We start from the raw sequence: 27,742 nt of genomic DNA, 5'->3' as shown, positions 1-27,742 counted from the left end.
TCTGACGAACGGGCTGGGGCCTTGAGTCCTGGGTCTAGGGGAGGAAGTGGGTGGGGTATCTTTCTTGTCTTCTGGGGGATTGGAGCTAGAGTGCCTGAAAGGGGCAGAAGCTGGCAGCTGAGCCTCTGGGTTCCTGCAGGATTTTTAAAGCTCAGAGGGCAGCCTCTACATCCCTGCAAGGGCTGAGGGTGGTGTACTAGACTGCGTCCCTTCCAGAGACACAGACTGCCTGGGCAAGCCGGTGCCGGATTTGGCACTTTCCGAACCCTGCGACCCTCCCAAGTTCCTAAGGGGCAGCTTTGGGGGTGCATTTAGCGCCGCTACGGCAAAGCAGGAGGTGGACGATAGGGGGCGCCGGGGATCCGGGCCCCGCCCTCGGGGGCGGAGCCTCCCGGCCCGGACTCCTCCCCCTCCCGCTCTCCTCCCTCTTCCCGGCTCCAGCTCCGCCGCCAGCTCCGGCCTTTGCTCCCCCTCCCAGAGTCCCCTCCCCGGAGCGGAGCCCACCTAGGGTCCCTCTCCCTTTCCCCCAGCCCAGCCTCCCGTTCAGACCAGCAGCCTCGGGGGGCAGCCCCCCGCCAGCCTGCCTCCCTCCCACTCAGCCCTGCCAGGGCCCCCCAGCCATGAATCTCTTCCGATTCCTGGGAGACCTCTCCCACCTCCTCGCCATCATCTTGCTACTGCTCAAAATCTGGAAGTCCCGCTCGTGTGCCGGTGAGAGGCCCACCAGGGCTGGCGAAGGAGAGAGATTGAGGGCGGGGGTTGGGGGCGTCCCAGGACTCAGGCAGGGTTTGGGGGCACTAGGGGCACAGGTTCCACCCCCACTGCTTGCTGGGGGATCTCTCTTCTAGGTTCTGGGTCTCCAGGGGATCAGCTCCCTTCCCCAGACTGGCGGGGGTGCATACAGTTTGATGTGAATGGCTTTAGGCCCCCAATTCAGCCACCCCCAGCCTCAGTCTGGGCAGCCCGAGGGTTCACGGACCGGGAACAGGGAACCATGGCAGGCGGGGAGGTGGCTGTGAGTTGGTGACGTGGACCGTGGCGGCCAGGAAGGGAACGGGAGGAAGGTGACCAGATCGGGGGGCTGAGGTCAGGGGAGGTCCTCCCTAGGCCCCACCTCAGGTCCGGACTGAAGGAGGACCCTGAGGGGGTCAGGGGTGGCCATGAGGCCTAGTCTGGGACGGAGCCTCGGGCTGGAGTAGCTTCGGGGGCCTGGGCTGCCCCCTGGCTGTGGGCCGTGGGAAAGGGCCCTGATGAGGCGGGGCGGGCTGGGGAGGCCTCCGGGGACAGCTGCACTCCAGAGCTGCCTCCAGGCTGGTCCCGGGCGCCGTGCCTTAGTTTATTGCCCATGCAGCCCACCCCCAGCCTCCTCTCTCTCTTGCTCGCTCTCTCTCTGTCTCCCTCTCTCTCTTTCCCTCTCTCTGTCTCTCTCTGGACCACAGGAATTTCAGGGAAGAGCCAGGTCCTGTTTGCTGTGGTGTTCACTGCCCGATATCTGGACCTCTTCACCAACTACATCTCACTCTACAACACGTGTATGAAGGTAGAGACTCCTCCCCACCCCTCTGGCCCCCACTGAAGCACTGGAGCCGGGTGTGGGTCCCAGACTCCTGAGTCTGAGGGAGGAGGGGCTGGGGGCCTGCACTCCTGGGTCTGAGGGAGGAGGGGCTGGGGGCCTGCACTCCTGGGTCTGAGGGAGGAGGGGCTGGGGGCCTGCACTCCTGTGTCTGAGGGAGGAGGGGCTGGGGGCCTGCACTCCTGGGTCTGAGGGAGGAGGGGCTGGGGGCCTGCACTCCTGTGTCTGAGGGAGGAGGGGCTGGGGGCCTGGACTCCTGTGTCTGAGGGAGGAGGGGCTGGGGACCTGCACTCCTGGGTCTGAGGGAGGGGTCTGGACTCCTGGGTCTGAGCCTGCTGGGGCACAGACCCTGGCCTGTGAGTTGAGGCCCCTTCTCATCATCCTCCTCCTCAGGTGGTCTACATAGCCTGCTCCTTCACCACGGTCTGGTTGATTTATAGCAAGTTCAAAGCCACTTACGATGGGAACCATGACACATTCAGAGTGGAGTTCCTGGTCGTTCCCACAGCCATTCTGGCATTCCTGGTCAATCATGACTTCACCCCTCTGGAGGTAGGCGCCTTGCTGTGACTCCTTATTTGGGGGGATGGTTGTGGCAGAGTAGCGGTGACAGGAGACCCTCTCACAGGCTTCCTTCTGCAGGCTATGCCCAAACTGCCTTATTTTAGGACGCATAAGTTCAGTGCATGGGCTGTGGGGTCAGAGGAGATTCACACAACAGCAGCAAGACTCACTATGTCTCACAAGTCACTACCCTAAGCATTTCACCTACTTACCTTTCTCAGCAGCCCCATTTTACAGATGAGGAAACTGAGGCTTAGGGATCCTTTTTTTTTTTTGGAGGCAGAGTCTCACTCTGTTGCCCAGGCCGAAGTGCAGTGGCACGATCTCAGCTCACTGCAACCCCCGCCTCCCAGGTTCAAGCAATTATCCTGCCTCAGCCTCCCGAGTAGTTGGGAAGACAGGTGCACATCACCATGCTCTGCTAATTTTTGTATTTTTAGTCGAGACAGGGTTTCGCATGTTGACCAGGCTGGTCTCAAACTCCTGGGCTCAAATAATCTGCCTCTCTTGGCCTCCCAAAGTGCTGGGATTATAGGTGTGAGCCACCACACCTGGCCCAGCCTTCCTGAATTTGAATTCCAAATCTGCTAGTTTCTTTTTTCTTTCTTTCTTTTTTCTGAAACAGCCTCGCTTGGTTGCCCAGACTGGAGGCAGTGGCACGATTCTGGCTCACTGCAACCTCCACCTTCCAGGTTCAAGTGATTGTCCTGCCTCAGTCTCCTGAGTAGCTGAGATTGCAGATTTGCCCACCACCACGCCAGTATAATTTTTGTATTTTTAGTAGAGACAGGGTTTCAACATATTGGCCAGGCTGGTCTCGAACTCCTGACCTCAGGCATGAGCCACCATGCCTGGCCCCAAATCTGCTAGTTTCTATTAGCATGATCCTGGGCATGTGACTTGACCTCTCTGTACCTCGGTTTCCACATTTGTAAAGTTGTGATCAGGTCATTGTGAGAATTTACTGAGATTTTGGAGCATTGCCTGGTGTCAAAACACATAAAGACTCTAGAATCAGAGTGTAAAGATTTGGATCCTGCCTCTACCACATAGCAGCTATGGGATTCTGGGCAAATCACATAACTACCCTGTGCCTCAGTTTCCTCATCTGTAAAATGGAGATAATCAGTTCCTGTGTCATCGGGTTCAAATGAGAGGTTGGTATGAATAAAGCACAGTGTCTGGGGTGAGGTAGGAAGTGCCGTGTCAGTGTTCGGTGACTGAAGTGTTTAGTCCCATCTCTCATACTTTTAAATGTTTGCTGTTATGATTTTTTTATTCTATGGTGTTTTTGCTGGAACCTGTACAAACTCCTGGGAGGAATTTTGGGAGAACCAATGCTAAGTTTGCGATCTCTTGCGTCCTGGGGCCTGGCAATAATAAATTCAGGGCAACCTTTTCTTACCTATGCCCACTCCTGCCTTATAGGAAGATAGGCCTGGGTGGCCAGATGTGCTGATCTTTTCAACAGAAGCCATAATTCAGGAGTTTTCAGGCAAGATGTCGCATTTTAAAATTTTAGCCACAGATTCAAACTATCTTGCTTTCTTGCTTGCTTTCTTTCTTTTTTCGAGACGGAGTCTCGCTCTGTCGCCCAGGCTGGAGTGCAGTGGCGTGATCTTGGCTTACTGCAGCTCCCGCCTCCCGAGTCAAGTGTTTCTCCTGCCTCAGCCTCCTGAGTAGCTGGGATTATAGACGCTTGCCACCGTGCTTGGCTAATTTTTGTGTTTTTAGTAGAGATGGGGTTTTGCCATGTTGACCAGGCTGGTCTCAAACTCCTGGTCTTAAGCCATCCTCCCATCTCGGCTTCCCAAAGTGCTAGGACTACAGGCATGAGCCACTGTGCCTGGCCTTCAAAATATAGCTCTAAAAGCACTGTACAGGCCAGACAAATCCAACAGAGGGTGACTTTGGCCCATGGGTCAGAGATACCAGAGGGAGGCTGCATCATACTGTGGCGGGAATCCTGGATTTTGCAAATATATTGTTATCACCTTGCTTGAATCACTTATCCGAGCCCTTGACTTAGCTCATAACTGTCCTGTTGACTAGGGATTACTAGACCCATTTTGAGGATGGGGAGACTGACTGAGGCTGAGGGAGGTAGTGCGGCTTGCTAAAGGTGGAGGAGGCCAGACCAGAACACAGGCCTCTTTTTTTTTTTGAGCCTTGCTGTGTCGCCCAGACTGGAGTGCGGTGGCATGATCTTAGCTCACTGCAACCTCTGCTTCCCGGGTTCAAGAGAGTCTCATGCCTCAGCATCCCGAGTAGCTGGGATTACAGGCAGCGGCCACCATGCCCAGGTGAAATTTTTTTGTATTTTTAGGAGAGACGGTTTTGCCATGTTGACCAGGGTGGTCTTGAACTCCTGGCCTCAAGTGATCCGCCTACCTTAGTCTTCCAAAGTGCTGGGATTACAGGTGTGAGCTGCCATGCCTGGCCTAAGGAAAATATTCTTTAAAAATTCAGACAGGCTGGGCGCAGCGGCTCATGCCTGTAATCCCAGAACTTTGGGAGGCTGAGACAGGTGGATCATGGATCACGAGGTCAGGAGTTAAGACCAGCCCGGCCAAGATGCTGAAACCACATCTCTACTAAAAATACAAAAACTAGCCGGGCGTGGTGGCACGCACCTATAATCTCAGCTACTCGGGAAGCTGAGGCAGGAGAATCACTTGAACCTGGCCAGCAGAGGTTGCAGTGAGCTGAGATCGCACCACTGCATTCCAGCCTGGGTGACAGAGCAAGACACTGTCTCAAAAAAATAAAAAATAAAAAAATAAAAAATTCGACATCATGGAATAGATAAAAATGCAATAGGGCTGGGTGCAGTGGCTCACGCCTATAATCCCAGCACTTTGGGAGGCTGAGATGGGTGGATCACTTGAGGTGAGGAGTTCAAGACCAGCTCGGCCAATGTGGTGAAACCCTGTCTCTACTAAAAAAAAATACAAAAATTAGCTGGGCGTGGTGGTGAGTGCCTGTAATTCCAGGCACTTGGGAGGTTAAGGCAGGAGAATCACTTGAACCCGTGAAGCGGAGGTTTGCAGTGAGCCAAGATTGCGCCACTGCACTCCGGCCTGGGTGACAAGAGCGAAACTCGGCCTCAGGAAAAAAAAAAAAAAATGCAACAGACCTTCTATCTCTGCCTGAGCTATGACTCTATTCCCTAAGGGCAACCCCAGGGGTAAGAGTTGAATGGGCATGAATTTCATGGTTTCGTGTCCCAGCAGCATTAACTAACCTGGCTTGACGAGAGCCTCCCTGGAAGATTCTGGAGGATTCTGCAGGATTCTGGGAGCAGGTCCTGGACTCTACCTGCCTCAGTGGGAATCTGGACACGTTTCTTATCCCTTGGGCTTCAGTTTCCTCATCTGTACAATGGGAATGACAATAGTACCTACCTCATGGGGTTAAGGCTCAGGCCAGTGAACACCCTAAGGAGCGGTGCCTTGGATGTCGTAAATGCTAGAAAAGCTGGAGTTGTTATGAACAGGTCCTGGTGCCCCCACCTTCCTCCCACTAACCAAGACAGCCGAGGAGCCACACCTGCCACCTGGCTTTGCACTCTGAGGGGAGGTTTCAGTGTGTCTGCAGATCACACATCACCCCAGGTGGCACTTTCAGGGAGCTGGGGACTGAAAGGGGGCTGGCAGATGTCTTCTCCCCTGTCCCATGATGTCCTGTCCTGCTCATGAATGATGGTTGTCACTGCTCCCTAAATGGTGGCCTGTGCTGAGCACATGGGGACCCCTTTATAGATGCTCGCTCCCATTTCCTCACTCATTCAAGAACTGTACTAGGTGCTACGGCCGTGGGGTGAACAAGAAGTAGGATCCCAGCCTTCACGGAGCTCAATTGCTGGTGCGGGTGGCCAGGAAGGAGATAAGATGGTGTGACAGTCCTGGGGGAAGGATGGCCAGGGAGGGTCCCTCTCAGGAGGTGACTGATGAGCTGAGGCTGGGTGAATATGGAGTAGGCAGATGTGTGACAGTGTGGGGAAGAGCTTTTCCTGCTGCGGGAACAGCATGTGCAACATGCCGCAAGAAATGGCATGTGGGCCGGGCGCGGTGGCTCACGCCTGTAATCCCAGCACTTTAGGAGGCTGAGGCGGGCAGACCACCTGAGGTCAGGAGTTCGAGACCAGCCTGGCCAACATGGTGAAACCCTGTCTCTACTGAAAATACAAAAATTAGCTGGATGTGGTGGCAGGCGCCTGTAATCCCAGCTACTCAGGAGGCTGAGGCGGGAGAATCACTTGAACCCAGGAGGCAGAGGTTGCAGTGAGCTGAGATCGCTCCACTGCACTCTAGCCTGGGTGACAGAGTGAGACTCCATCTCAAAAAGAAGAAAAAGGAAGGGAAATTTCCAAGGCAAGATTCCAGCCCAGCCTGCCTTTCAGAGAGGCTCGACTGCAAAGTGTTCATGAGGATGGACCGCAGATCCTTGGTTCGAATCATTGCTCTGCTGCTTGCTGGCTACATGGTCTTGGGCGAGTATCTTACCTTCTCTGGTGTCAGTTTCCTCATCTGTAGAATAAGTGTGCTAATCATAGGATCTCCTCGCCGGGCCATGGTGATGATTAAATCAGAGATACCAGTAACTCAGGCAGAACTGTGTGCGGCACGTGGCAGCGCCTGGACTACCTACCTTCTCTCTCCACCTTCGCAGCACCTGTAACTGCCATGTCGTCCTCTGCCTTCTCTCCCGCCCTGTCCCCTCCCACCTCATCCTGTCCTTGGTCTCTCTGCAGATCCTCTGGACCTTCTCCATCTACCTGGAGTCGGTGGCCATCTTGCCGCAGCTGTTCATGGTGAGCAAGACTGGCGAGGCGGAGACCATCACCAGCCACTACTTGTTTGCGCTGGGCGTTTACCGCACGCTCTATCTCTTCAACTGGATCTGGCGCTACCATTTCGAGGGCTTCTTCGACCTCATCGCCATCGTGGCAGGCCTGGTCCAGACAGTCCTCTACTGCGATTTCTTCTACCTCTATATCACCAAAGGTAGCCGGGATGTGGGGCGGCTGGACGGGAACCTGCTATTTCTGCGGCTCCTGCCCTCCCTGGAGCCTGGGGTCTGTCTCCTTACCCCTGTATTATGCAAAGGAGGGAGCGTTTCTTCACCTGGTTTCTGGGGTTGCAGGCCCACCATCCTCCTAGGAATGCAGACCGTTAGCCTCTGTCCTTAGCCCCCGTGTCACTTGGAGTGCAGGCCAGGCAGGGCAGGGACTCAGCCCACTGAGATTCGTTCATTTATTCATTCAACGAACGTATTGAGTACTTTCTGTGTCCCCAGCCAGGTGCTAGGCTCTGGGGATACAGTAGGAGGAGAAAAGACAAAGACCTCCATTTCCCTTTTATTCTGGTGGAGGAGATGGTGAATGAACAAGTAAAGAGAGATAATCGATCGGGCGTGGTGGTTCACGCCTATAAACCCAGCACTTTGAGAGGCCACAGCGGGCGGAAGGCTTGAGCCCAGGAGTTTGAGACTAGCCTGGGCAACATGGCGAGTCCCTGTCTCTACAAAAAAATAGAAAAATTAGCTGGGTGTTGTGGCATGCACCTGTGGTTCCAGCTACTCAGGAGGCTGAGGTGGGAGGATCCCCTGAGTCTGGGAAGTTCAAGCCTGCAGTGAGCTGTGATTGCCTGGGTGACAGAGTGAGACCCTGTCTCAGAAAAACAAAACAAAACAAAAACCCTTAAAAAAATACATAGAAAGAGAATTGGCCAGGCACAGTGGCTCATGCCTGTAATCCCAACACTTTGGGAGAGTGCTTAAGCCTAGGAGTTCCAGAGCAACATAGCAAGACCCTGTCACTACAACAAATAAAACATTAAAAAATTAGCTGGGCATGGTGGTGCATGCCTGTGGTCCCAGCTCCTTGGGAGGCTGAGGTGGGCGAATTGCTTGAGGAGGTCAAGGCTGCAGGGAGCTGTGACTATGCCACCGCACTCCAGCCTGGGCTATAGAGTGGGATGCTGTCTCAAAAAAAGAAAGAGAATTGCCAGTAGCGAGAAGGGGTAGGAAAGAAAGAAACCAGGAATGTATTTGTGAGTCCTGGGGACCTCCCTCCCTGTGGACCTGCCCATCTAGTGTGCCTGCCCTGCTCTGGCTGTGGGAGACTGTCCCCTCCCTGCAGGGGCCCCGGCGGTAACGTCCTCCCTGTTTTCTCTCCTCACAGTCCTAAAGGGGAAGAAGTTGAGTTTGCCGGCATAGCCCCGGTCCTCTCCATCTCTCTCCTCGGCAGCGGCGGGAGGCAGAGGAAGGCGGCAGAAGATGAAGAACTTTCCCATCCAGGGGTGACTTTTTTAAGAGCCCACCTCTCGCGCTCCCCATCCCGCCTCCTGCCGGGTTTCAGGGGGACAGTGGAGGATCCAGGTCTTGGGGAGCTCAGGACTTGGGCTGTTTGTAGTTTTTTGCCTTTTAGAGAAGAAAAAGAAAAAATCTTTCCACTCTTTAGTTTTTGATTCTGATGACTCGTTTTTCTTCTACTCTGTGGCCCCAATTTTTATAAAGTGTTTTTGAGTGTCCTGGGGGCCGGGGCAGGGTCCAAGATCTTTTCCCTTCCCCAGGCCCCTCGGCTCCCTCCCAGATCCCACCCCCAGCCCCACTGGTTGCCAAACACTAAATCTGCCGACACCCATCTGCCCCACCTCCTGCCATGGCCATGAACCGCAACCCCCCACTAAATTTCTAGGTTGGGGATAGGGAGAAAGGGAGGCCCAGGAAGGTCTCCCCTGATTTTTTTTCATAGTAATTTTTTCCCCCAGAGTTTGAGTTTTTTGGTCTTCTCATGGTTTTTTGGCAAATTAGGGGGGCCCGGGGCTCAAGTGCAGGAAGGGGGCTGGGCCGAGGGTCCCATGGCTCTCACACCATGTTTTTGTACAGAACTGATGGTTGATCCTTTGTTCTCTTGAAATAAACAGAAGAAAATGAAACCTTTCTTTCGCTGCTCCTTGCCGCTCTGTCTCTGGCGTGTGTGGGGTCTCGCCCCTGCCCTTCTTTCTGCTTCTGCTTTTGCCTTGTTGACCATCTGCAGGCGACAAGGCCTGGGAGGAGCAGGAAGAGGAGAAACTGGGTCTCCCAAGACTCTCAGCTGTGCAGTTCCTTGCGGTGCTGCTGGGAAGAAGTTTTGGAGAGAATCTTGAAGAGTCTTCTTACCTTGGCACAGAACTTGTCTGATGGTTCTCCAAACCCTCAGGGTTGCAGAGGACCTTCAGGAGCATTGGCTGGGCGTGGTGGCTCATGCCTGTAATCCCAGCACTTTGGGAGGCCGAGGCAGGTGGATCACCTGAGGTCAGGATCACCGGCCTGGCCAACATGGCGAAACCCTGTCTCTACTAAAAATACGAAAACAATTAGCTGGGCGTGGTGGTGCACACCTGTAGTCCCAGCTACTCAGGAGGCTGAGGCAGGAGAATTGCTTGAACCCAGGAGGTGAAGGTTTCAGTGAGCCGAGATTGCGCCACTGTACTCCAGCCTGGGCGACAGAGTGAGACTCCATCTCAAAACAAAACAAAAAAAAAGAGCATGTATGTCAGGGACCACATGTGGGCAGCCCCCGTCCCACCCTAACTTGACATTTTTTGTTGAGGCATTGTTTTCTTAAAAAAATAATGGGTCGCTAGCCTTTAAAAACCAGATTTTCACATTAAAGTCTAGAATCTAGATTTCTGGCTTCTCTTGAAAAAAAAAAAAAAAAAAACCATCAGTCTAACAATGCTGGGTCCTCATTTCTGGATGGCAACAGATGGCTGGATCTGAATGGATGGGACGCAGCTCTTTTCACCACAGTCCCCAGGACTTGGCTGCAGGCTTGTTACATTTATTATTGGGCTGACGCCATGTGGTTATTTTTGTTTGTTTGTGAAGTTAAGAGGAAAGTGAAATATTTTCCTTGTCTCTCTCCAGATTGGCCTCACACCTGGCCTACTTTCTTCACTTATGTTACCTGCCTGGCTGTTGTTAGCTTTTGGATTTTTGACCCTTGACTAGGTCAAACTTCCTAGATGTCCTCTAAGACCTTCCTAAACTGTATAACTGCCTGCGGCTTCCCTGGAGCCTGGCTCTGGAAGCCTGAGGAGGCCGGGAGCTGGCGTTTCCTGAGCTCTTGAAATGGGCCAGGCCCTGTGTGTTGCGTGGATGAGCTCCTGCGACCCTCACGGCGTCCCTACAGAGGGAGCAGTTTGTGGATGAGGAAACAGGTTCAGAGGGGTGAGTGGCAAAGGTGGGCTCTGCACCTGGGCTTTGTGATGCTAGAGCTTGTGTGTTTAACCAACGCTATGTGGTTTTTCAGTGTTTTTTGTTGTTGTTGTTTCTTTCTCTTAAGTCAAGGGACCTTCTGTTTAGATTTGTGCCTGGAAGCCGAATATGGAAAACAGGAGCAGGGCTGCTCACTCGCTGGGGTTGACTGGGGAAGGGGTTGTATTGCTGCCTGCTCAACCCAAGCCACCTGTTTTTTTTCTTTTTTTTTTTTTCTCACTCTCCCAGGCTGGAATGCTGTGGCACGATCTTCTCTCACTGCAACCTCTGCCTCCCTGGTTCAAGTGATTTTCCTACCTCAGCCTCCAGAGTAGCTGGGACTACAGGCGTGTACCATCAAACCTGGCTAATTTTTTTTTTTTTTTTTTGAGACAGAATCTTCCTCTGTTACCCAGGCCGGACTGCGGTGATGCGATCTCACCTCGCTGCAACCTCCGCCTCCTGGGTTCAAGCAATTCTCCTGCCTCAGCCTCCCAAGTAGCTGTGACTACAGGTGCCCGCAACCACACACAGCTAATTTTTGTATTTTTTAGAGACGGGGTTTCACCATGTTAGCCAGGCTGGTCTTAAACTCCCAACCTCAGGTGATCCACCTGGCTCAGCCTCCCAAAGTTGCTGGGATTACGGGTGTGAGCCACCGCACCCGGTCTAATTTTTGTATTTTTTGGTAGAGACAGGATTTCACCATGTTGGTCAGGCTGGTCTCAAACACTCCTGACTTCAAGTCTTCCAGCCTCAGCCTCCCAGAGTGCTGGGATTACAGGCATGAGCCACCACACCCAGCCCCGAGGCATCTCTTTTTTTTTTGCTTTTTTGTTTTTTTGAGAGAGAGTCTTGCTTCATGGCCCAGGTTGGAGTACAGTGGCACAATCTCAGCTCACTGCAACCTCTGCCTCCCAGGCTCAAGCGATTCTCCTGCCTCAGCCTCCCGAGTAGCTGGGACTACAGGTGCCTGCCACTGTGCCCAGCTGATTTTCTTTTTTTTTTTTTTTGAGACGGAGTCTCGCTCTGTCGCCCGGGCTGGAGTGCAGTGGCCGGATCTCAGCTCACTGCAAGCTCCGCCTCCCGGGTTTACGCCATTCTCCGGCCTCAGCCTCCTGTGTAGCTGGGACTACAGGCACCCGCCACCTCGCCCGGCTAGTTTTTTGTATTTTTTAGTAGAGATGGGGTTTCACCATGTTAGCCAGGATGGTCTTGATCTCCTGACCTCGTGATCCACCCGTCTCGGCCTCCCAAAGTGCTGGGATTACAGGCTTGAGCCACCGCGCCCGGCCTTTTTTTTTTTTTTAATATAAAGTATTGCTCTGTCACCCAGGCTGGAGTGCAGTGGCGCGATCTTGGCTCACTGCAAACTCTGCCTCCCAGATTCAAGCAGTTCTCTGCCTCAGCCTCCCAAGTAGCTGAGATTACAGGTGCCCACCACCACATCTGGCTAATTTTTGTATTTTTAGTAGAGACGGGGTTTCATCATCTTGGCCAGGCTGGTCTTGAACTCCTTCCCTAGTGATCCACCTGCCTCGGCCTCCCAAAGTACTGGGATTACAGGTGTGAGCCACTGTGCCCAGCCCAATTTTTGTATTTTTTAGAGATGGGGTTTCACCATGTTGGCCAGGCTGGTCTTGAACTCCTGACCTGAGGTGATCCACCCGCCTTGGCCTCCCAAAGTGCTGGGATTATAGGCATGAGCCACCGTGCCTGGCTGGCATCTCTTTGAAGAGTCTGAAAAGCATCCATCTGAATCCGGTTCAATTCTTTAGCTGAATGCAGTGGCTCACGCCTGTAATCCCAGCACTTTGGAAAGTGGAGGTGAGAGAATTATTCGGGCCCAGGAGTTCAAGACCAGCCTGAGCAAAAGAGTGAGACACCCTCTTTAAAACAAACAAAAAAAAGAGGCCGGACGTGGTGGCTCACGCCTCTAATCCCAGCACTTTGGGAGGCCAAGGTGGGTGGATCACGAGGTCAGGAATTCGAGATCAGCCTGGCCAACATAGTGAAACCCCATCTCTACTACAAATACAAAAATTAGCTGGGTGGCATGCGCCTGTAGTCCCAACTACTCAGGAGGCTGAGGCAGGCGAATCACTTGAACCTGGGAGGCAGAGGTTGCGGTGAGCCGAGACTGAGCCATTGCACTCCAGCCTGGGTGACAGAGTGAGACTCCATCTCAAAAAAAATAAATAAATAAAAAACAAAAAACTAACCGGGCATGGCGGCCTGCACCTTTGGTCCCAGCTACTCAGGAGGCTGAGGTGGGAACAGCCTGGGCAACAGAGATCCTGTCTTTGAAAAAAAAAAAAAATCTGATTATTTAGTTTTATAGCCAGTACAACTCGGGCCCAGTGACACACCCAAGCTTATCCAGAGGGATGTCTAGCGCTGAGTCCTTTCATTTCCGTGTCAGAACACTTCCTGTCTCCCTGCGCTGCTGCTGTTTTCTCTCTACGCCCAGCGGGACCACGTAGTTATTTCTTTTTTTTTTTTTTTTTTGAGACAGAATCTTGCTCTATCGCCCAGGCTGGAGCGCAGTGGCGCGATCTTGGCTCACTGCAAGCTCCGTCTCCCGGGTTCACGCCATTCTCCTGCCTCAGCCTCCCGAGTAGCTGGGACCACAGGCGCCCGCCACCAGGCCTGGCTAAGTTTTTGTATTTTTAGTAGAGACGGGGTTTCACCGTGTTAGCCAGGATGGTCTCGATCTCCTGACCTCGTGATCTGCCTGCCTCGGCCTCCCAGAGTGCTGGGATTACAGGCGTGAGCCACCGCGCCCGGCCTCACGTAGTTATTTCTGCACCTCCAGGTACAGGGCCAGCCACACAGGAAGCCTCCAGAAAAGGACTAATGGAACCCAAATTTGATTCCCCACGTCTCGTATCCTTTCGTCCGCTTTGTGAACTAGTGCTCTGCAGGCCACGATGGCCCCGGGCGGTGTGTTTCATTTGGCCTACCCAACGTTTATTTTGTATTTGTTGCCCACCGATTTCAATTTCTTTTTTTGAGATGGAGTCTTGCTCTGTCACCCAGGCTGAAGTACAGTGGCGCCATCTCGGGTCCCTGCAACCTCCGCCTCCTGGGTTCAAGCAATGCTCCTGCCTCAGCCTCCTGAATAGCTGGGACTACAGGTACCTGCTGGTTGTCGTTAATTTTCGTATTTTTACAAATACAAATTGTAAATTTTGTATTTGTTAATTTTTGTGTTTTTTGGTTAATTTTTGTATTTTTAGTAGAGGTGGGGTTTCACCATGTTGGTCAGGCTGGTCTTGAACTCCTGACCTTGTGATCCACCCACCTCGGCCTCCCAAAGTGCTGGGATTATAGGTGTGAGTCACCGCACCTGGCCTGATTTCACATTTTATTTTATTTTATTTAGAGACGGAGTCTCACTCTGTCGCCCAGGCTGGAGTGCAGTGGCGCGATCTCAGCTCACTGCAACCTCCCTTCCTGGGTTCAAGCGATTCTCCTGCCTCACCCTCCTGAGTAGCTGGGATTACAGGCGCCCGCCACCATGCCCGGCGAATTTTTATATTTTTAGTAGAGACGGGGTTTCACCATGTTAGCCAGGATGGTCTCAAACTCCTGACCTCATGATCCACCCGCCTTGGCCTCCCGAAATGCTGGGATTACAGGCGTGAGCCACCGCGCCCGGCAGATTTCACATTTTAAAACCCTCTCACAGAATGGATGTCCAAATTGTCGTAGAAAAACTGGAGTTTCTATAGCTGCACGGTCTGGTAGGGTGGCCAGTGGTTATGTGTGACCGTTGAGCCCCTGAAACCTGGCGAGTCCACACTGAGGCATGCTATTGGTGTAAATACACAATGGGTTTCAACAACTTAGTACCAAAGAGTGGAAAATGCCTCACTAATTATTTTTATGTTGATTACATGTTGAAATGATATTTTGGATATATTGACATAAATAAAATATTAAAATTAATTTCACTTGTTTCATTTTACTTTTTTCTTTTTTGAGACAGAGTCTCGTTCTGGAGTGCAGTGGCGTAATCTTGGCTCACAGCAACCTCCACCTCCTGGTTTCAAGTGATTCTCGTGCCTCAGACTCCCAAGTGGCTGGGATTACAGGCATACCCGACTAATTTTTGTAGTTTTAGTAGAGACGGGGTTTCACCATGTTGGTCAGGCTGGTCTTGAACTTCTGGCCTCCTCAAGTCATCCGCCCACCTTGGCCTTTCAAAGTGCTGGGATTACAGGCATGAGCCACCACATCCAGCCTTGTTTTACTTTTCTCAATGTGGCCACTAGACTATTTTAAACTCTCCTTGGGTGTCACATCAGATTTCAAGTGGACAGCACTGTTCTAGAAACCCCAGGCTGGCCAAGTGGTGGCTCATGCCTAGAATCCCAGCACTTTGGGAGGCCAAGGCAGGAGGACTGCTTGAACCCAGGAGTTCAAGACCAGCCTGGGCAACAGTGAGATCCCATCTCTTCAAAAAATTGAAAAATTAGCTGGGAGTGGCGGCACACACCTGTAGTCCCAGCTACTTTGGGGCTTGAGGCAGGAGGATTGCTTGATGCCAAGAGGTCAAGGCTGTAGAGAGCTATGATTGTACCACTGCACTCCAGTCTGGGCTGCAAAGCAAGATGCCATCTCAGAAAGAAAAGAAAAGAAAAGAAAAGAAAAGAAACTTCAGGCCCCGTTACTGAATGTGCGCTGATTGGAGGCTGCCCCTCCTGGACGTGGCCCTGTCCCCACTACTCCCTTAATAGGCGCTTCACCCACTGGGGTTTCCTGCCTGGCTCCTACAGGTCGGAATGTTTGTGGCCTGTGCCTGAGTCCCCCGCTTACCACTGGGGTTCTCCTGGAATAAAAACCCCTCCTCCCCAAAGATATTCTTTGAAATATTTGAAGACAAGGGTCTCCCTTGAATCTCGTTTGCGGACTCAGCACCTCGTTCCTTCACCGACTCCTCACACGCCATGGTTTTTAGTCTTTGGTCACCGTGGGGAGTGAAAGGGCTTGGGCTTGAGTGACAGGGCTGGGTCCCATTGTTGGCCCTTTTTGGTGTTCTCTCCACAGGCGGAAGCATTTTCTCTCTCTGAACTTTTGCTTCCTCAACTGTAAGAGGAGGCTCCTTGTGCCTCCCTCCCCTGGCCAGTGTGGGGACTCAAGGAGTAATGACAGGACTTAGTGTGCAACAGGCCTGAAAAAAGTGCTTCCTGGCCAGGCGTGGTGGCTCACGCCTGTAATCTCAGCACTTTGGGAAGCCGAGGTGGGCGGATCACAAGGTCAGAAGTTCGACACCAGACTGACCAACATGGTAAAACCCCGTCTCTACTGAAAATACAAAAATTAGCCAGGCTTGGTGGTGCGCACCTGTAATGCCAGCTACTAGGGAGGCTGAGGCAGGAGAATTGCTTGAACCTGGAAGGCAGAGGTTGCAGTGAGCTGAGATTGTGCCACTGCACTCCAGCCTGGGCGACACAGTGAGACTCTGTCCCAAAAAAAAAAAAAAAAAAAAAAAAAGTGCTTCCCTCCTCTCACCACTTCCAATCCATCACTGTCAAGGTGGTGCCCCAATGATGGCTCCAGAGGATGCTATGGAAATGTGACCCAGTGCAGAGACCCCAATGGTGACCTTGTGGGATTCTTACCCACCCTCGCCACTCAAGGGAAAAGAGTGGAACAGACATGATAAGGACTGAGGGCTGTTTTTAGAAACCCTTCTGGAGGGAGGATTCTCTCTTTATTGATGTGGATAAGGATATTTAGTTGTCAGGCATCATAGCGAGGCGGGGGGCCTTTGGAGCGGTCAGACAAGGGGACAGGGCAGAGCTGGCATAACTCAGGCTGTTGGGGCCAGTGGTGGGCATGTTCACAGAGCTGGTGGCGGAGGGCGAGGGGAGGGTGGTCAGCACCATGCCGCCCTCATCCAGGGAGCGCTTGTAAGGGACTGGAGCATCATTTCGGAGGTCCTGGAATGCCAGGTAGGCCTGGAATATCTGTGGGCAGAAAACAGCGTGCTGAAGGCTGGCTTGGGCTGGGCAGGTCAGGAGAGGGACTGGGCTGGGGACTGGCCTGGGAAGGAGACAAAGGGTACCGGTGTTTGGACTGCTCACTGTCCAGGAGCCCTGGGCCAAAGCACAGGCCCTGATGCTGGGCTGTGGCTGCTCAGACAAAGCGGCACCTGGAAGGGACCAGCGGAGTCCTGGGGGAGCCCCCTCGTCCCTGGCTCCCAGGGGAGCTAAGTGAGAGCAGGAATGTTCTAGCCCTTTCAACCCCACCCTGCAGACGGTGCCCCTCCTAGGGAGGGGCGGTGGAGGGGCTTGTCCTCACCCAGACAAGGATGGAGAAGAAGGTGAAGGCGATGGCCGCCCGGGCACTGCTGCTCCCCAGGAGGAACGCTTTGGGCGGCGAATGCTGCCACTGGTTGGCCAGGAAGCAGAAACCCACGAACCAGACAACTGCCCAGAGAACTGCGGTGTCACAGGGAGAGAAGAGGGGGCAGGAGGAAAGCTCGCTCAGGCAGGGCTGCTGAGGCATGGGAAGGATGGGGCTGGCGGTCTTGCTGCACGACCTTCTACGTGTTATTGAAAAATACTTTTTGTATCAGCTTCTGTGTTGACACATCTCCCAGGAGTCATTCCCCAATCCCTCCTTGCCTTCCCTAGAGCGAGCTGCTGGAGCAGAGTTGCGCTGTCTAATACAGGAGCTGCCGGCCACATGCAGCTGTTTAAATTTCTATTCATTAACACAGGATTTTAGGCCGGGCGTGGTGGCTCACGCCTGTAATCCCAGCACTTTGGGAAGCTGAGGCAAGTGGATCACTTGAGGCCAGGTGTTCGAGACCAGCCCAGGCAACATGGCGAAACCCCGTCTCTACTGAAAAAAAGAAAAATTAGCCAGGCATGGTGGCGGGCGCCTGTAGTCCCAGCTACTCGGGAGGCTGAAGCAGGAGAATCGCTTGAACCTGGGAGGCGGAGGTTACAGTGAACTGAGATTGTGCCACTGCACTCCAGCCTGGGCGACAGAGTGCAACTCTGTCTCAAAAAAAAAAAAAAAAAAAGTTTCTCAGCTGCACTGGCCACATTTCTTTTTGTTGTTGTTGTTGTTGAGACAGAGTCTGGCTCTGTTGCCCAGGCTGGGGTGCCATGGTGCAATCTCAGCTCACTACAAGCTCTGCCTCCCGGATTCAAGCGATTCTCCCGCTTCAGCCTTCCGAGTAGCTGGGATTACAGGCACTCACTTCCCTGCCCAGCTAATTTTTGTATTTTCAGTAGAGACGGGGTTTCGCCTGTTGGCCAGGCTGGTCTCGAACTCCTGGCCTCAAGTGATCTGCCTGCCGCGGCCTCCCAAAGTGCCAGGATTCCAGGAGTGAGCCACCGCGTCCCGCCAGTGGCTGCATTTTAAAGTGCTTAGTAGCCACGGGCGGGAATTGGCTCCTGCATGAGAAAGTGCGGGCACCAGAACATTTCCACCCTCACAGGGAGTTCTCCTGCATAGCACTAGATTGAATGACCTTCCAGGGCTCCCTTGGCCCTAAGTCACTGGGAGTGGCCCAGTGGGAAGGAGGAGCGGCAGGGTGGGGAGGAGTTGAGATCAAATAGACTGAGAGGAAGGAGGTCAGGCCCCAAAGAAGGACACACATTTTGTGCTAGATGTGTGCCAGGCTCCATCGGGAGTGTTTGGCAGTGGTTAGGAGGCAAGACTTTGGCTGGGCGTGGTAGCTCAAGCCTGTAATCCCAGCACTTTGGGAGGCAGAGGCGGGCAGATCACGAGGTCAGGAGATCGAGACCATCCTGGCTAACACGGTGAAACCCCGTCTCTACTAAAATACAAAAAAAATTAGCTGGGCATGGTGGCATGCGCCTGTAATCCCAGCTCCTCGAGAGGCTGAGACAGAAGAATCGCTTGAACCCGGGAGGCAGAGGTTGCAGTGAGCCGAGACTGTGCCAGTGCACTCCAGCCTGGCGACAGAGTGAGACTCCATCCCCTCCAAAAAATAATAAAAATAAAGATTTTCTGTGAACGAGGGAAGCAAAGAAAATACAGGGCAGAAGGGAGGCTGCTATAATTTGCCTGGGGGTCAGAAGAGGTGACCCTTACCCAGAGTCTAAAGGGTAATAATAATTCCCCAGGAGGAGACAGCAGGTGTCAGGAGCAGTGAGAAGCTCTGGGCCACTTGTGGTCAGATGCCTCCTGCTGGGAGGACGGTCAGGGTGGAGGCCGGCTGAAGGGTTGTGCCCGGGAGGCCCTGGGGAGCCAGGAGGGCTGTGAGCAGGAGGAGGGGCAGCTCTGGGTGGGAGGTCCTGGGGGCTTACCAGCCAGGATGAGGTCCAGGAGCTGGAAGGCTGTCTTGAAGCGGGTGTCAGCAATGTGGGTCTCCTGGGTGTCCAGGACGAGGAAGGCCAGGCAGCTGAAGAAGGCCAGGAAGCCAGCTACCACGGCAAAGCTGCAGGCCACATTGTTGCTGTTGAGAATGCAATGGAGCTGCGGAGACTCCATCTTGTTCTGGTAGCCATCGGTCAGCAGGGATGAGAAGATAATCAGGGAGAAGACCTGTGGATTCCCAGGGGCCAGAGAGGAGCTCAGTCTCTCCCTGAAGTTGCTCCTCCTTCCTCCCTGGTGCTGTCGATCTTTCTGTACCCCCAGTCACTGGTCCGTCTGGGCCCCTCCCTCCTTGTCATTGTCATAGTGTCACAGCCCTCAGCTTCCTGCCCCTCGTCCCCTCTGCTGCATCCTGGCTCAGGCCTCGTCCGCTCTCCTTGGCCCTTGCCCCAGCCTCCTCCCAGCCTCCTCCCACCTCCAGTCTCCCCCACCTCAGCCCATCCCCACCACGGCCCCAGAGGAGTCTTTCCACACCCTGCCCCTCCCTGCCCACAGTCCCTCATGGCTCCCCAGTGCCTCAAGACTGAGTCCCAGCCCTGAAGCCTGGCCTTGGAGGCCCTGCAGAATCTCCGCTCCCCTCACTCTTCCAGTTTCATCTCTCCCCACTCACCCCTGCCTCCTCCACACTCTCCTTCTGCCACCAAACCCAGGTACCCGTATAAAATGCTTGGCCCGGTGCCCGGGACATGGGAAGAGCTGAATCAGTGTTTGCAGTCGTGATTATTCTCTCTGCCTCTCAGCTCTTCCCTCTGGGGTGGTTCTGAGGACTAAATGAGAGGAGGCACTTAGAGCCCTTCCCTCTGCGACTTCTGTCTCCTCCCTCCTGGCCTCACTAATTCCTATTCATTTCTTAGGTTCAATTTGCAAAATCGTCCAAGCATACAGAAAAATACGAAGAGAAACATAAACGCCCAGTGTCGACTGGCCAAACTAACACATATTAACATTTTGCCTTGTTTTATGGCTTCGGGATTTTGTTTTAGACAAATAACGACACTGATCTGGTAACCCTGTCCCTCTTGTCTGTGCATGGTGCACAGTCTGCGTCCATGCCTGTCTTCTATGTGTATTTGCTAAACAAACCACAGAAACAGTCTACAAAGCCTCACCCAGGTCATCCTTACAGCCACCCTAGGATGCGGGCACGACTCACAGCCATGTGTTTCAGATAATGGAACTGAGGCACAGAGAGGATAAGGAATTGGCTGAACCCAATTAGCTGGCTGGGCGAGGTGGCTCATGCCTGTAATTCAAGCACTTTGGGAGGCTGAGGTGGGAGGATTGTGTCAGGCCAGGAGTTCGAGACCAGCCTGGGCATCAGAGTGAGACCCAGTCTCTACAAAAATATTAAAAACAAAAATTGCTGGGGGTGGTGGTGCATACCTGTAGTCCCAGCTACTTGGGAGGCTGAGGCAGGAGGATCACTTGAGCCCAGGAGGTTGAGGCTGCAGTGAGCCATGATCATGCCACTGCACTCCAGCTGAGGTGAGAGAGCAAGACTTTGTCTCGAACCAAACAAACAAACAAAAGGCCAAGCACGGTGGCTCACATCTGTAATCCCAGCACTTGGGAGGCCAAGGTGGGAGGAATCGCTTGAGCTCAGGAGACCAGCCTAGGCAACAGAGTGAGACCTAGTATCTATAAAAAATTAAAAAAAAAAAAAAAAATGAGCTCAGTGTGGTGGCGTGCACCTGAAGTCCCAGGTACTTGCGGGGCTGAGGTAGGAGGATCACTTGAGACCCGGAAGTCAAGGCTGCAGTGAGCTCTGATAGTGCCACTGCACTCCAGGCTGTGAGACACAGTGACACCCTGTCACAAAAAAAAAAAAAAAAAGTGAGCTGGTCAGTGTCAGTGTCAGAGCCTGGATTTGAACCGAAGCAACCTGGCTCCTGAGTCTGCCCTTGACCGCCTGCTCTCCTACCTCATGCTGGACCACGCGCCTTGAGTAGGGGGGCTCCTATCAACAAAATTCAGTGAAAATTTGAATCCCCAGTGATTTGTCCCAGATGGTCACAATGCAGCAGGGCAGGTCTGTGCCAGACAAAGATGAGCTGGTGTGTAGATGGGGCGGTGGGGAGGAGGCTGGGGCCTGGGGTCAGGGAGAGAGTCAAGGCGGAAGCCGGACTGAGGGCTGGATTTAAGGTGAGTTCTGAACTGGACCTTAAAGAACAAGGAGTTTCTTGGGCAGACAAGAGGAGGAAGGGCATTCCTGGCAGGGCGGACAGCATGTGGAAGAGCCAGATGCTGCAGAGCGGGCAGCTTCAGAGATAAGAGAGAAACTCACTGGAGGGTTTTGGTGTGAGATGAGGCTGGAAAAGTGGATGGGAGCCAGGCTCTAAGAGGCCTGGAACACCAGGGCCAGGAGCCAGACTTGGGGAGCCATGGAAAGCATTCAATGTTATGAATGGGAGGATTCTGTGCAGGGGACAGCCAAGGTCAGCCTTGGGGTTAGAGAAGCCCTCTGCGGTCACGTGGCTGATGGATTGGAGGTAGGCAAGACAAAAGGCCAACACACCTGAGAGGAGGCGCGGAGGCCCAGGCGAGAAACGCTGAGGCCAGAGCCCTGGGGAATTCAGTAATATTTAGCGTGTAAAATAGGACGTGGTGATTGATTGGAAGTGGCAGTGTTGGCGATAGGGGTTGGGGGTGAAGGTGGGTAGGCCAAGGGAAACAGACTGTTGAAAATCTTCCCTTTGGTCTGGTGTGGTGGCTCGTGCCTGTAATCCCAGTGCTTTGGGAGGTTAAGACGGAAGGATCGCTTGAACCCATGAGGTTGGGAGTGCAGTGAGCTGTGACTGCACCACTGCACTCCAGCCTGGGCAACAGAGTGAGACCCTGTCTCAACACAGAAGAAAAAGAAAATCTCCCCTTCGTTAGAACTGGAACTCTTCCTGGACAGGCTCCACACAGGACTCTCTCTCTCTTTTTTCTTTTTTTGAGACAGTGTCTCACTGTGTCTTGCAGGCCGGAGTGCAGTGGCGTGATCACGGCTCACTGCTGCCTCGACCTCCTGGGCTCAAGCGATCCTGCCACCTCAGCCTCCTGAGTAGCTGGGACTACAAGTGTGAAATACCATGCCTCACTCATATTTAATTTTTTGTAGAGACGGTATCACTATGTTGCACAAGCAGGTCTCAAACTCCTGGCCTCAAGCAATCCTCCTGCCTTGGCCTCTCAAAGTGTTGGGATTACAGGTGTGAGCCACCTTGCCGGGCCCCTCCTCCCTATCCCCAGCATCCAGCACTAGACTGGACTTCAGCAAATGTATGTTGAAAGAGTGAATGACTTTGGTTTTGTCTCGACTCTTGCCCTGCCCTTCAGAGTGGAGATGGAGGACGCAAAGAACTGACCCCTAAACTCCTCAGCTTCCGTCCCTCCTCCCTTCTCCTTTGCCTTAATTGCCTTCTGTGAACAACAGCAGCAACACCCTGACTCCCTGTTTTTGCCTAGCCCTTCGGCAATAACCAAGGGTATTCACATCCATCATCTCATTTGATCCGCACAGCAACCCTTGGAGGGAGGCTGTAAGATGATTCTGCCTATTTTGGAGCAGAAGAACTGACTATAGAGAGGGCGTGTCTGGCCCTGCTGGTCTGAGGCAGAGCCAGGTCGAGGATGGGAAAGCACATCGATCATTTTTGAGACCATATTCATTTTACCTGTGCTACCTCCCTGGAACCTCACACCGGCCCCACGTGGTGGAGGTTATTAATTCATTTCTGTTTCACAGGTGATAAATCGAAGCCATTTTGGTGGAGTGGAAAGAGCCAGACGCGTCTGACTGCGCCAGCTGTATGGCCTGGGGCAAATCACCCATCTCTTGGAGCCTCAGTTTCCTGGTCTGTTTCTATGCTATTGAAAGGAGGAATGCGGGGTAGGGGCTTGGGTCTACCAGGGGCTCAGGAAAATGGTCGTTCTTGTGATTTGCCCAGAGAGGGGAGGCGTCCTCTCAAGGTCAGTAAGTGGTGGAAGGGGGATTGGAATCTAGCCCTCCTGACATCTAGGTGGGTGGGCTGTCTGTCCACTGACCCCCAAAACCCTGGGCTGTGACATGAGCCCGGGGCACTGGAGATTGGAGGAGCAGGGGCTCATCTGGGCTGGAGGGACCCTATCCCTCTGAAGCCTCAGTCCAAACTCCTTCCATGCCCTCCCTGGCCTGTCCCTAGGGAGGGAGCAAAGATTCATCAGTTAAGGCACCAGCTGGCAGGCGGCAGTGAGGACAAGAGTACCAGCTGCCCAGAGACTCCCTACTGAGGAGCCAGACCAGGGGGGAAGGAGGAGAGGGCGGGGGGGTGGGGAGGGTGGATGGAGGCGGCAGGCAAAGTCCGTGACCAGAACGTCTGGCATGGTTGGCGGCTCTTCCTCCCCTTTCCCTGCATCAGTCCACACCAGCTGGGCTTCCGTCTCCCTTGCCACCCGCCCTGTCTTCTGAGGCTTTCCAGATGGGTGGGTGGATCCGAGTTGGCCTTGCTCATTAGCTGGGTGATGTCCTTGGGCAAGTCACTCAGCCTCTGTGAGCCTCAGTTTCCCCTTGGGCTAAACAGGGATCATAATGCCTGTGTCATAGGGTTGTGGTGAGGAGTAGCGAAGTTAACACCAGCAAAAGATCAGGTGCTGGGATGTGGTTTTCAAGATTCCCCTCTTTCCCTGGGGAAGGACAATGGACACAAATCTCGATCATCCTAGGCCCTCTCCTCACTCACGAGTAATGGTTTGTTTTGATAATAATCACTGTTTAAGGCTGGGTGCGGCGGCTCACGCCTGTAATCCCAACACTTTGGAAGGCCGAGGCGGGTGGATCATTTGAGGTCAGGAGTTCAAGATCAGCCTGGCCAACATGGTGAAACCCCATCTCTACTAAGAATACAAAAATTAGCCAGGCGTAGTGGTGCATGCTGGGAATCCCAGCTACTCGGGAGGCACGAGAATTGCTTGAACCCGGGAGGCGGAGGTTGCAGTGAGCTGAGATTGCACCACTGCACTCCAGCCTGGGTGACAGAGCAAGGCTCTGTCTGAAAAAAAAAAAGAAAAAGAAAAAGCACTAAGGAAAGATCACTACTTGCCTGTCCCACGCTAATCAGTTTATAGGCATTAATTTGTTTCATTTTCACAATGGTCCTTCCTAGGAGTAGAGTATTAGGATCCTCTTTTTACAGACGAGAGTATGGAGATGTTCAGAGAAATCAAATAGCTTGCTCAGGGTCACACAGACACAGAGTGACCACGCAAGCCATCAAACAAAAGGGGCACTTTTGAGAAAGAAAGATGCTGCTGTTGGTAATGATGTCAGGCCTGGCCCAGGTAAACTGGGCAGTAAGTCACTTTGTATGGACAGCACGCGGCTGAGCCAGGATTCCAGGCCTGTTTGTTCCTTCTCCAACCTCAGGCTCTAGAAGGGGCAGAGAGGAGATACTCTGGATTAGGACTTAGGGGAGACCCTGGGTTTGAGCTGGGGAACCCCACCTACTCCCAAGACCTCGATCAAGTCTCATCATCTCCCTAGGCCTTAGTTTCCAATTCTGTTAAAGCAGAGCGGTGGAAGCAGCACAGGTTAAAGGTCAGAGCCACAGCTCTAACCCTTCATGTACTGAGATCCAGAGATGAGCAGTGATTGGTTCAAGATCACAGAGCAAAGTCTGCGCTGAATGAGGATTTGACTTCAGGTGTCCAGATTCTTTAGGAATGTGGGGATGATGAAATGAACGGTGCCGTGGTGCCTGGCACACAGTGACCACCCAACATCTGGCACTTTAGGTCTGCACTCCTTATTCTCTTCCTAGAGGCCCCAGCCCCTGTTCCTCTCCTCCTCCTCCCTCAACTGGGAGGTGGAAAATAAATGGGCTCTGGTATGTCACAGATCTGAGTTTGAATCCTGCCCCTGCCTCTTACTGAGTGACCTTAGCCAATACTGTCTAACAGAACTTTCTGGCATGATGAAAATGTCCCATATCTGCACTTTTTTTTTTTTTTTTTTGAAATAGAATCTCACTCTGTTGCCCAGGCTGGAGTGCAGTGGCATGATCTCCACTCACTGCAAGCTCCACCTCCCAGGTCAATGCCATTCTCCTGCCTCAGTCTCCCGAGTAGCTGGGACTATAGGCACCCGCCACCATGCCTGGCTAATTTTTTTGTATTTTTAGTAGAGACGGGGTTTCACCGTGTTAGCCAGGATGGTCTTGATCTCCCTACCTCGTGATCTGCCTGCCTCAGCCTCCCAAAGTGCTAGGATTACAGGCGTGAGCCACCGCGCCTGGCCACAGTTTTGTTTTTTTTTTAAGACAGGGTCTCACTCTGTCACCGACGCTGGAGTGCAACCTCCGCCACATGGGCTCAAGCCATCCTCAAGCCTCAGCCTCCTACGTAACTGGGACTACAGGCTCATGCCACCATGCCTGGATTTTTGTATTTTTAGTAGAGACAGGTTTTTGCCATGTTGGCCAGGCTGGTCTCAAATTCCTGACCTCAAGTGATCTGCCCACCTCGGCCTCCCAAAGTGCTAGCTTTACAGGCATGAACCGCCACACCCAGCCTGTACTGTTTGAGAGTCCCCAGCTACATGTGGCTGTTGAGCACCTAAAATGTGGCCACTATGACTAAAGAATGAACTCTTTTAATTAGCGCAACGTGAGGTAACCACATGTGGTTGTGGCTACCCCATTGGACATCCCAGATTTAAGAAATTTACTGAGGCTGGGTGTGGTGGCTGACACCTGTAATCCCAGCACTTTGGGAGGCTGAGATGGGTGTTCGAGAGCAGCCTGGCCAACATGGCAAAACTAAAAATACAAAAATTAGCCAGGCGCAGTGGTGCACACCTGTAATCCCAGCTACTAGGGAGGCTGAGGCAGGAGAATCGCTTGAACCCAAGAGGTGGAAGTTGCAGTGAGCAGAAATTGTGCCACTGCACTCCAGCCTGGGTGACAAAGCGAAACTCCTTCCTTCCTTCCTCCCTTCCTCCCTCCCTCCCTTCCTTCCTTCCTTCCTCCTTCCCTTCCTCCCTCCCTCCCTCTCTCTTTCTTTCTTTTGAGATGGAGTCTGGCTCTGTTGCCCAGGCTGGAGTGCAGTAGTACGATCTCCGCTCACCGCAACCTCCACCACCCGGGTTCTAGCGATCCTGCCTCAGCCTCCTCAGTAGCTAGGATTACAGGTGTGTGCCACTACGCCTGGCTAATTAAGACTGTTTCGAAGAAAAAAAAAATTTACTTAACTTTTCTGAGCCCGTTTTCTTATCTCGGAGATGGGACTTGCAGCACCTACTCTGAGGGCTGTTCCTTACTATGAGAGTCTGTAAGTGCCTCAATAGCACGGGCCCATAGTGGGGTGCTCAGGAAAAGGTGGTGTCAGCATTTGCTCCCTGTTGCCTTGTCTCCCCATCTGACCCCTTCCTTGCCTGCCCCCCTCCCACCTCCCGCACTGTCTGGGAGTTGAGAGCTCCTGGCTCCTGTCACCCAGGGGCATAGTCGGGCCACGGGAGGGCCTCACCCCCTCGAAGACCCGCGTGACGGTCTTGGGCCTTCTCAGAAACTGCACGGCTTCGCTGCTGGCCAGGTCCTGGAGGCTTTCGGGGATGTGCATGGCAGCTGTTCTCCTTTGGGGCCGCTGGGAGGTGGGAGTCAGAGTGCTGGGCGCTGCCTGCTGGGCACTGCCGTCCGGGGGCTTCAGGCTGGCCCTGGGCTTGGCTGCTGTGGGATGACACAGATGGGGGATGCCAGTCAGGGAAACCGGGTGGATGGGCTGTTGGAGGCCCCAGGATTGGGGGACATGGGGTGGGGATGGGGGGGTCCCTGGAGGGGAGTTGTGTGGGGTGACGCGACTGCTGAGCCTCTTAGGAGTCAGGGTGTGGGGTGAATGGGTTGTCAGGGGCCCCAGAAGTGGGGACATAGGATGGGGATGCAGGTGGGTCCCAGGGAATGGGGTTGTGTGGTGAGGGGGCTTCTGTGGGCCCCAGGAGTGGGGGCACAGGATGGGGGTGATGGGGGGTCCCAGGAATGGGGTTGTGTGGGGTAAGAGGGCTGCTAGGGGTCCCTGAAGTGGGGGACATAGGAAGTGGGTGCTGGGGGGCTCCCAGGAATGGGGTTGTGTGGGGAGGGCTGCCAGGGGTCGCAGAGGTGGAGGTGCAGGGTGAGAGAGCCGCTGAGGGTCCCCTAGGTTGAGGTGTGGGTTAAGGGGGTCTACGGAGGATTCCAGAGAGGTGAGGGCCTGGGGTTAGGGGGATTCTGGGGGTCCCAGGAGTGGGGGGACATAAGTGAAGGGGCTGCTTCAGGTTCCAGAAGTCAGGACTGTGGGCTGAGGGGGTTGTGGGGTGAGGGCTGTCAGGGGTCCCAGAGGTGGAGTGCAGGGGAGGGCTGGGATATTTGGGGACCACGTCTTGTGACCCAGGAGCAGAAGGACTGGGTCCTTCTGTGAGAGGACACAGGTGGGATTTTCTGGGAACTAGGGGGTGCGGCCATTGAGATCAGCCCCTGGGAGGTCTGAACCCAAAGAATCCCTTTCAGGTTTGGGGGTGACAGCACCCTTCGTGGAGAACCCAGGTATCTCAGGGCATATTTCAGGCTGTCTTGTGTCATTTGGGGCTATTTCCCAGAATAAGGGCCTCCCTTTCGAATTCAGCTCCATTTTCATGAAAGTGCACTTCCTCAAGCTGGGAGTCGGGACCTCGGATTTGTGGGGAACCTCAGAATGAGGCCACGCCCCGCCACTGGGCTACCTTCTTAGAATCGCGGTCTCCCCTTTAAGGACCTGGAATGGCAGTGCTGGGGTTTGGGGGTGACACCGCCTAAGAAGGGGCCGCCCCGTCTCTGGAGGGCCAATCTGCGTCACCCGAGGGCCCGCCCTTCCTTTCGCCCGCCCACCTCTCCTGATCCCTGGCGCCACCTTCGCCTTCTTTTGGTTCCGCTTTTTCCCGCCTTTTCGCTCCTCCACAGCTGATTGGCTGCGCTCAAGTCCCGCCCCCTCCCGCTTTCCGCCTACTCAGGAGCTGACACGAGGGGGGGCGTGGCC

At 53.7% G+C, this 27,742-nt stretch overlaps 2 protein-coding genes and 1 long non-coding RNA gene across 8 annotated transcripts; 2 read left to right on the top strand and 1 right to left on the bottom strand.

Moving 5' to 3' along the window:
• Window positions 1-425: 425 nt before the first annotated feature.
• On the top strand, window positions 426-9,073 carry KDELR1 (KDEL endoplasmic reticulum protein retention receptor 1). 2 transcript variants are annotated; one of them, XM_077976591.1, is made up of 6 exons: window positions 426-711; window positions 1,440-1,540; window positions 1,967-2,125; window positions 3,566-3,632; window positions 6,891-7,143; window positions 8,322-9,073. In XM_077976591.1, exons 1-6 carry the CDS (start codon window positions 621-623, stop codon window positions 8,605-8,607), a joined length of 957 nt encoding a protein of 318 aa, XP_077832717.1. In that variant the 5' UTR covers window positions 426-620; the 3' UTR covers window positions 8,608-9,073.
• On the bottom strand, window positions 8,601-27,618 carry SYNGR4 (synaptogyrin 4). 5 transcript variants are annotated; one of them, XM_001113574.5, is made up of 5 exons: window positions 27,450-27,618; window positions 26,225-26,424; window positions 18,676-18,913; window positions 16,691-16,830; window positions 16,066-16,356 (listed from the first exon to the last, which is right to left on the bottom strand). In XM_001113574.5, the coding sequence occupies exons 2-5, from the start codon at window positions 26,315-26,317 to the stop codon at window positions 16,123-16,125; spliced, it is 705 nt and encodes a 234-aa protein (XP_001113574.1). In that variant the 5' UTR covers window positions 26,318-26,424; window positions 27,450-27,618; the 3' UTR covers window positions 16,066-16,122.
• On the top strand, window positions 10,761-13,382 carry LOC144337233 (uncharacterized). Its single transcript, XR_013410034.1, has 2 exons — window positions 10,761-10,895; window positions 13,197-13,382. It is a non-coding gene; the product is annotated as an uncharacterized LOC144337233 (long non-coding RNA).
• Window positions 27,619-27,742: the final 124 nt, after the last annotated feature.

This window comes from Macaca mulatta, chromosome 19, assembly GCF_049350105.2.
Source record: "Macaca mulatta isolate MMU2019108-1 chromosome 19, T2T-MMU8v2.0, whole genome shotgun sequence".
In the NCBI taxonomy this organism is placed as follows: Eukaryota; Metazoa; Chordata; class Mammalia; order Primates; family Cercopithecidae; genus Macaca; species Macaca mulatta.
Note: the sequence above shows the minus strand (reverse complement) of the source record. Positions and strands in the feature narration are given on the sequence as shown.

Excerpts from the sequence above, each read along its gene's own strand:
- KDELR1 (XM_077976591.1), top strand. The coding sequence starts at position 621 with ATGAATCTCTTCCGATTCCTGGGAGACCTCTCCCACCTCCTCGCCATC. Across the intron at positions 1,541-1,966 it reads TCTACAACACGTGTATGAAG|GTGGTCTACATAGCCTGCTC; the intron begins GTAGAGACTCCT and ends CCTCCTCCTCAG. Across the intron at positions 3,633-6,890 it reads CATAATTCAGGAGTTTTCAG|ATCCTCTGGACCTTCTCCAT; the intron begins GCAAGATGTCGC and ends GTCTCTCTGCAG.
- SYNGR4 (XM_001113574.5), bottom strand. The coding sequence starts at position 26,317 with ATGCACATCCCCGAAAGCCTCCAGGACCTGGCCAGCAGCGAAGCCGTG. Across the intron at positions 18,914-26,224 it reads TCACGCGGGTCTTCGAGGGG|GTCTTCTCCCTGATTATCTT; the intron begins GTGAGGCCCTCC and ends GGGAATCCACAG. Across the intron at positions 16,357-16,690 it reads TCTTCTCCATCCTTGTCTGG|ATATTCCAGGCCTACCTGGC; the intron begins GTGAGGACAAGC and ends TTCTGCCCACAG.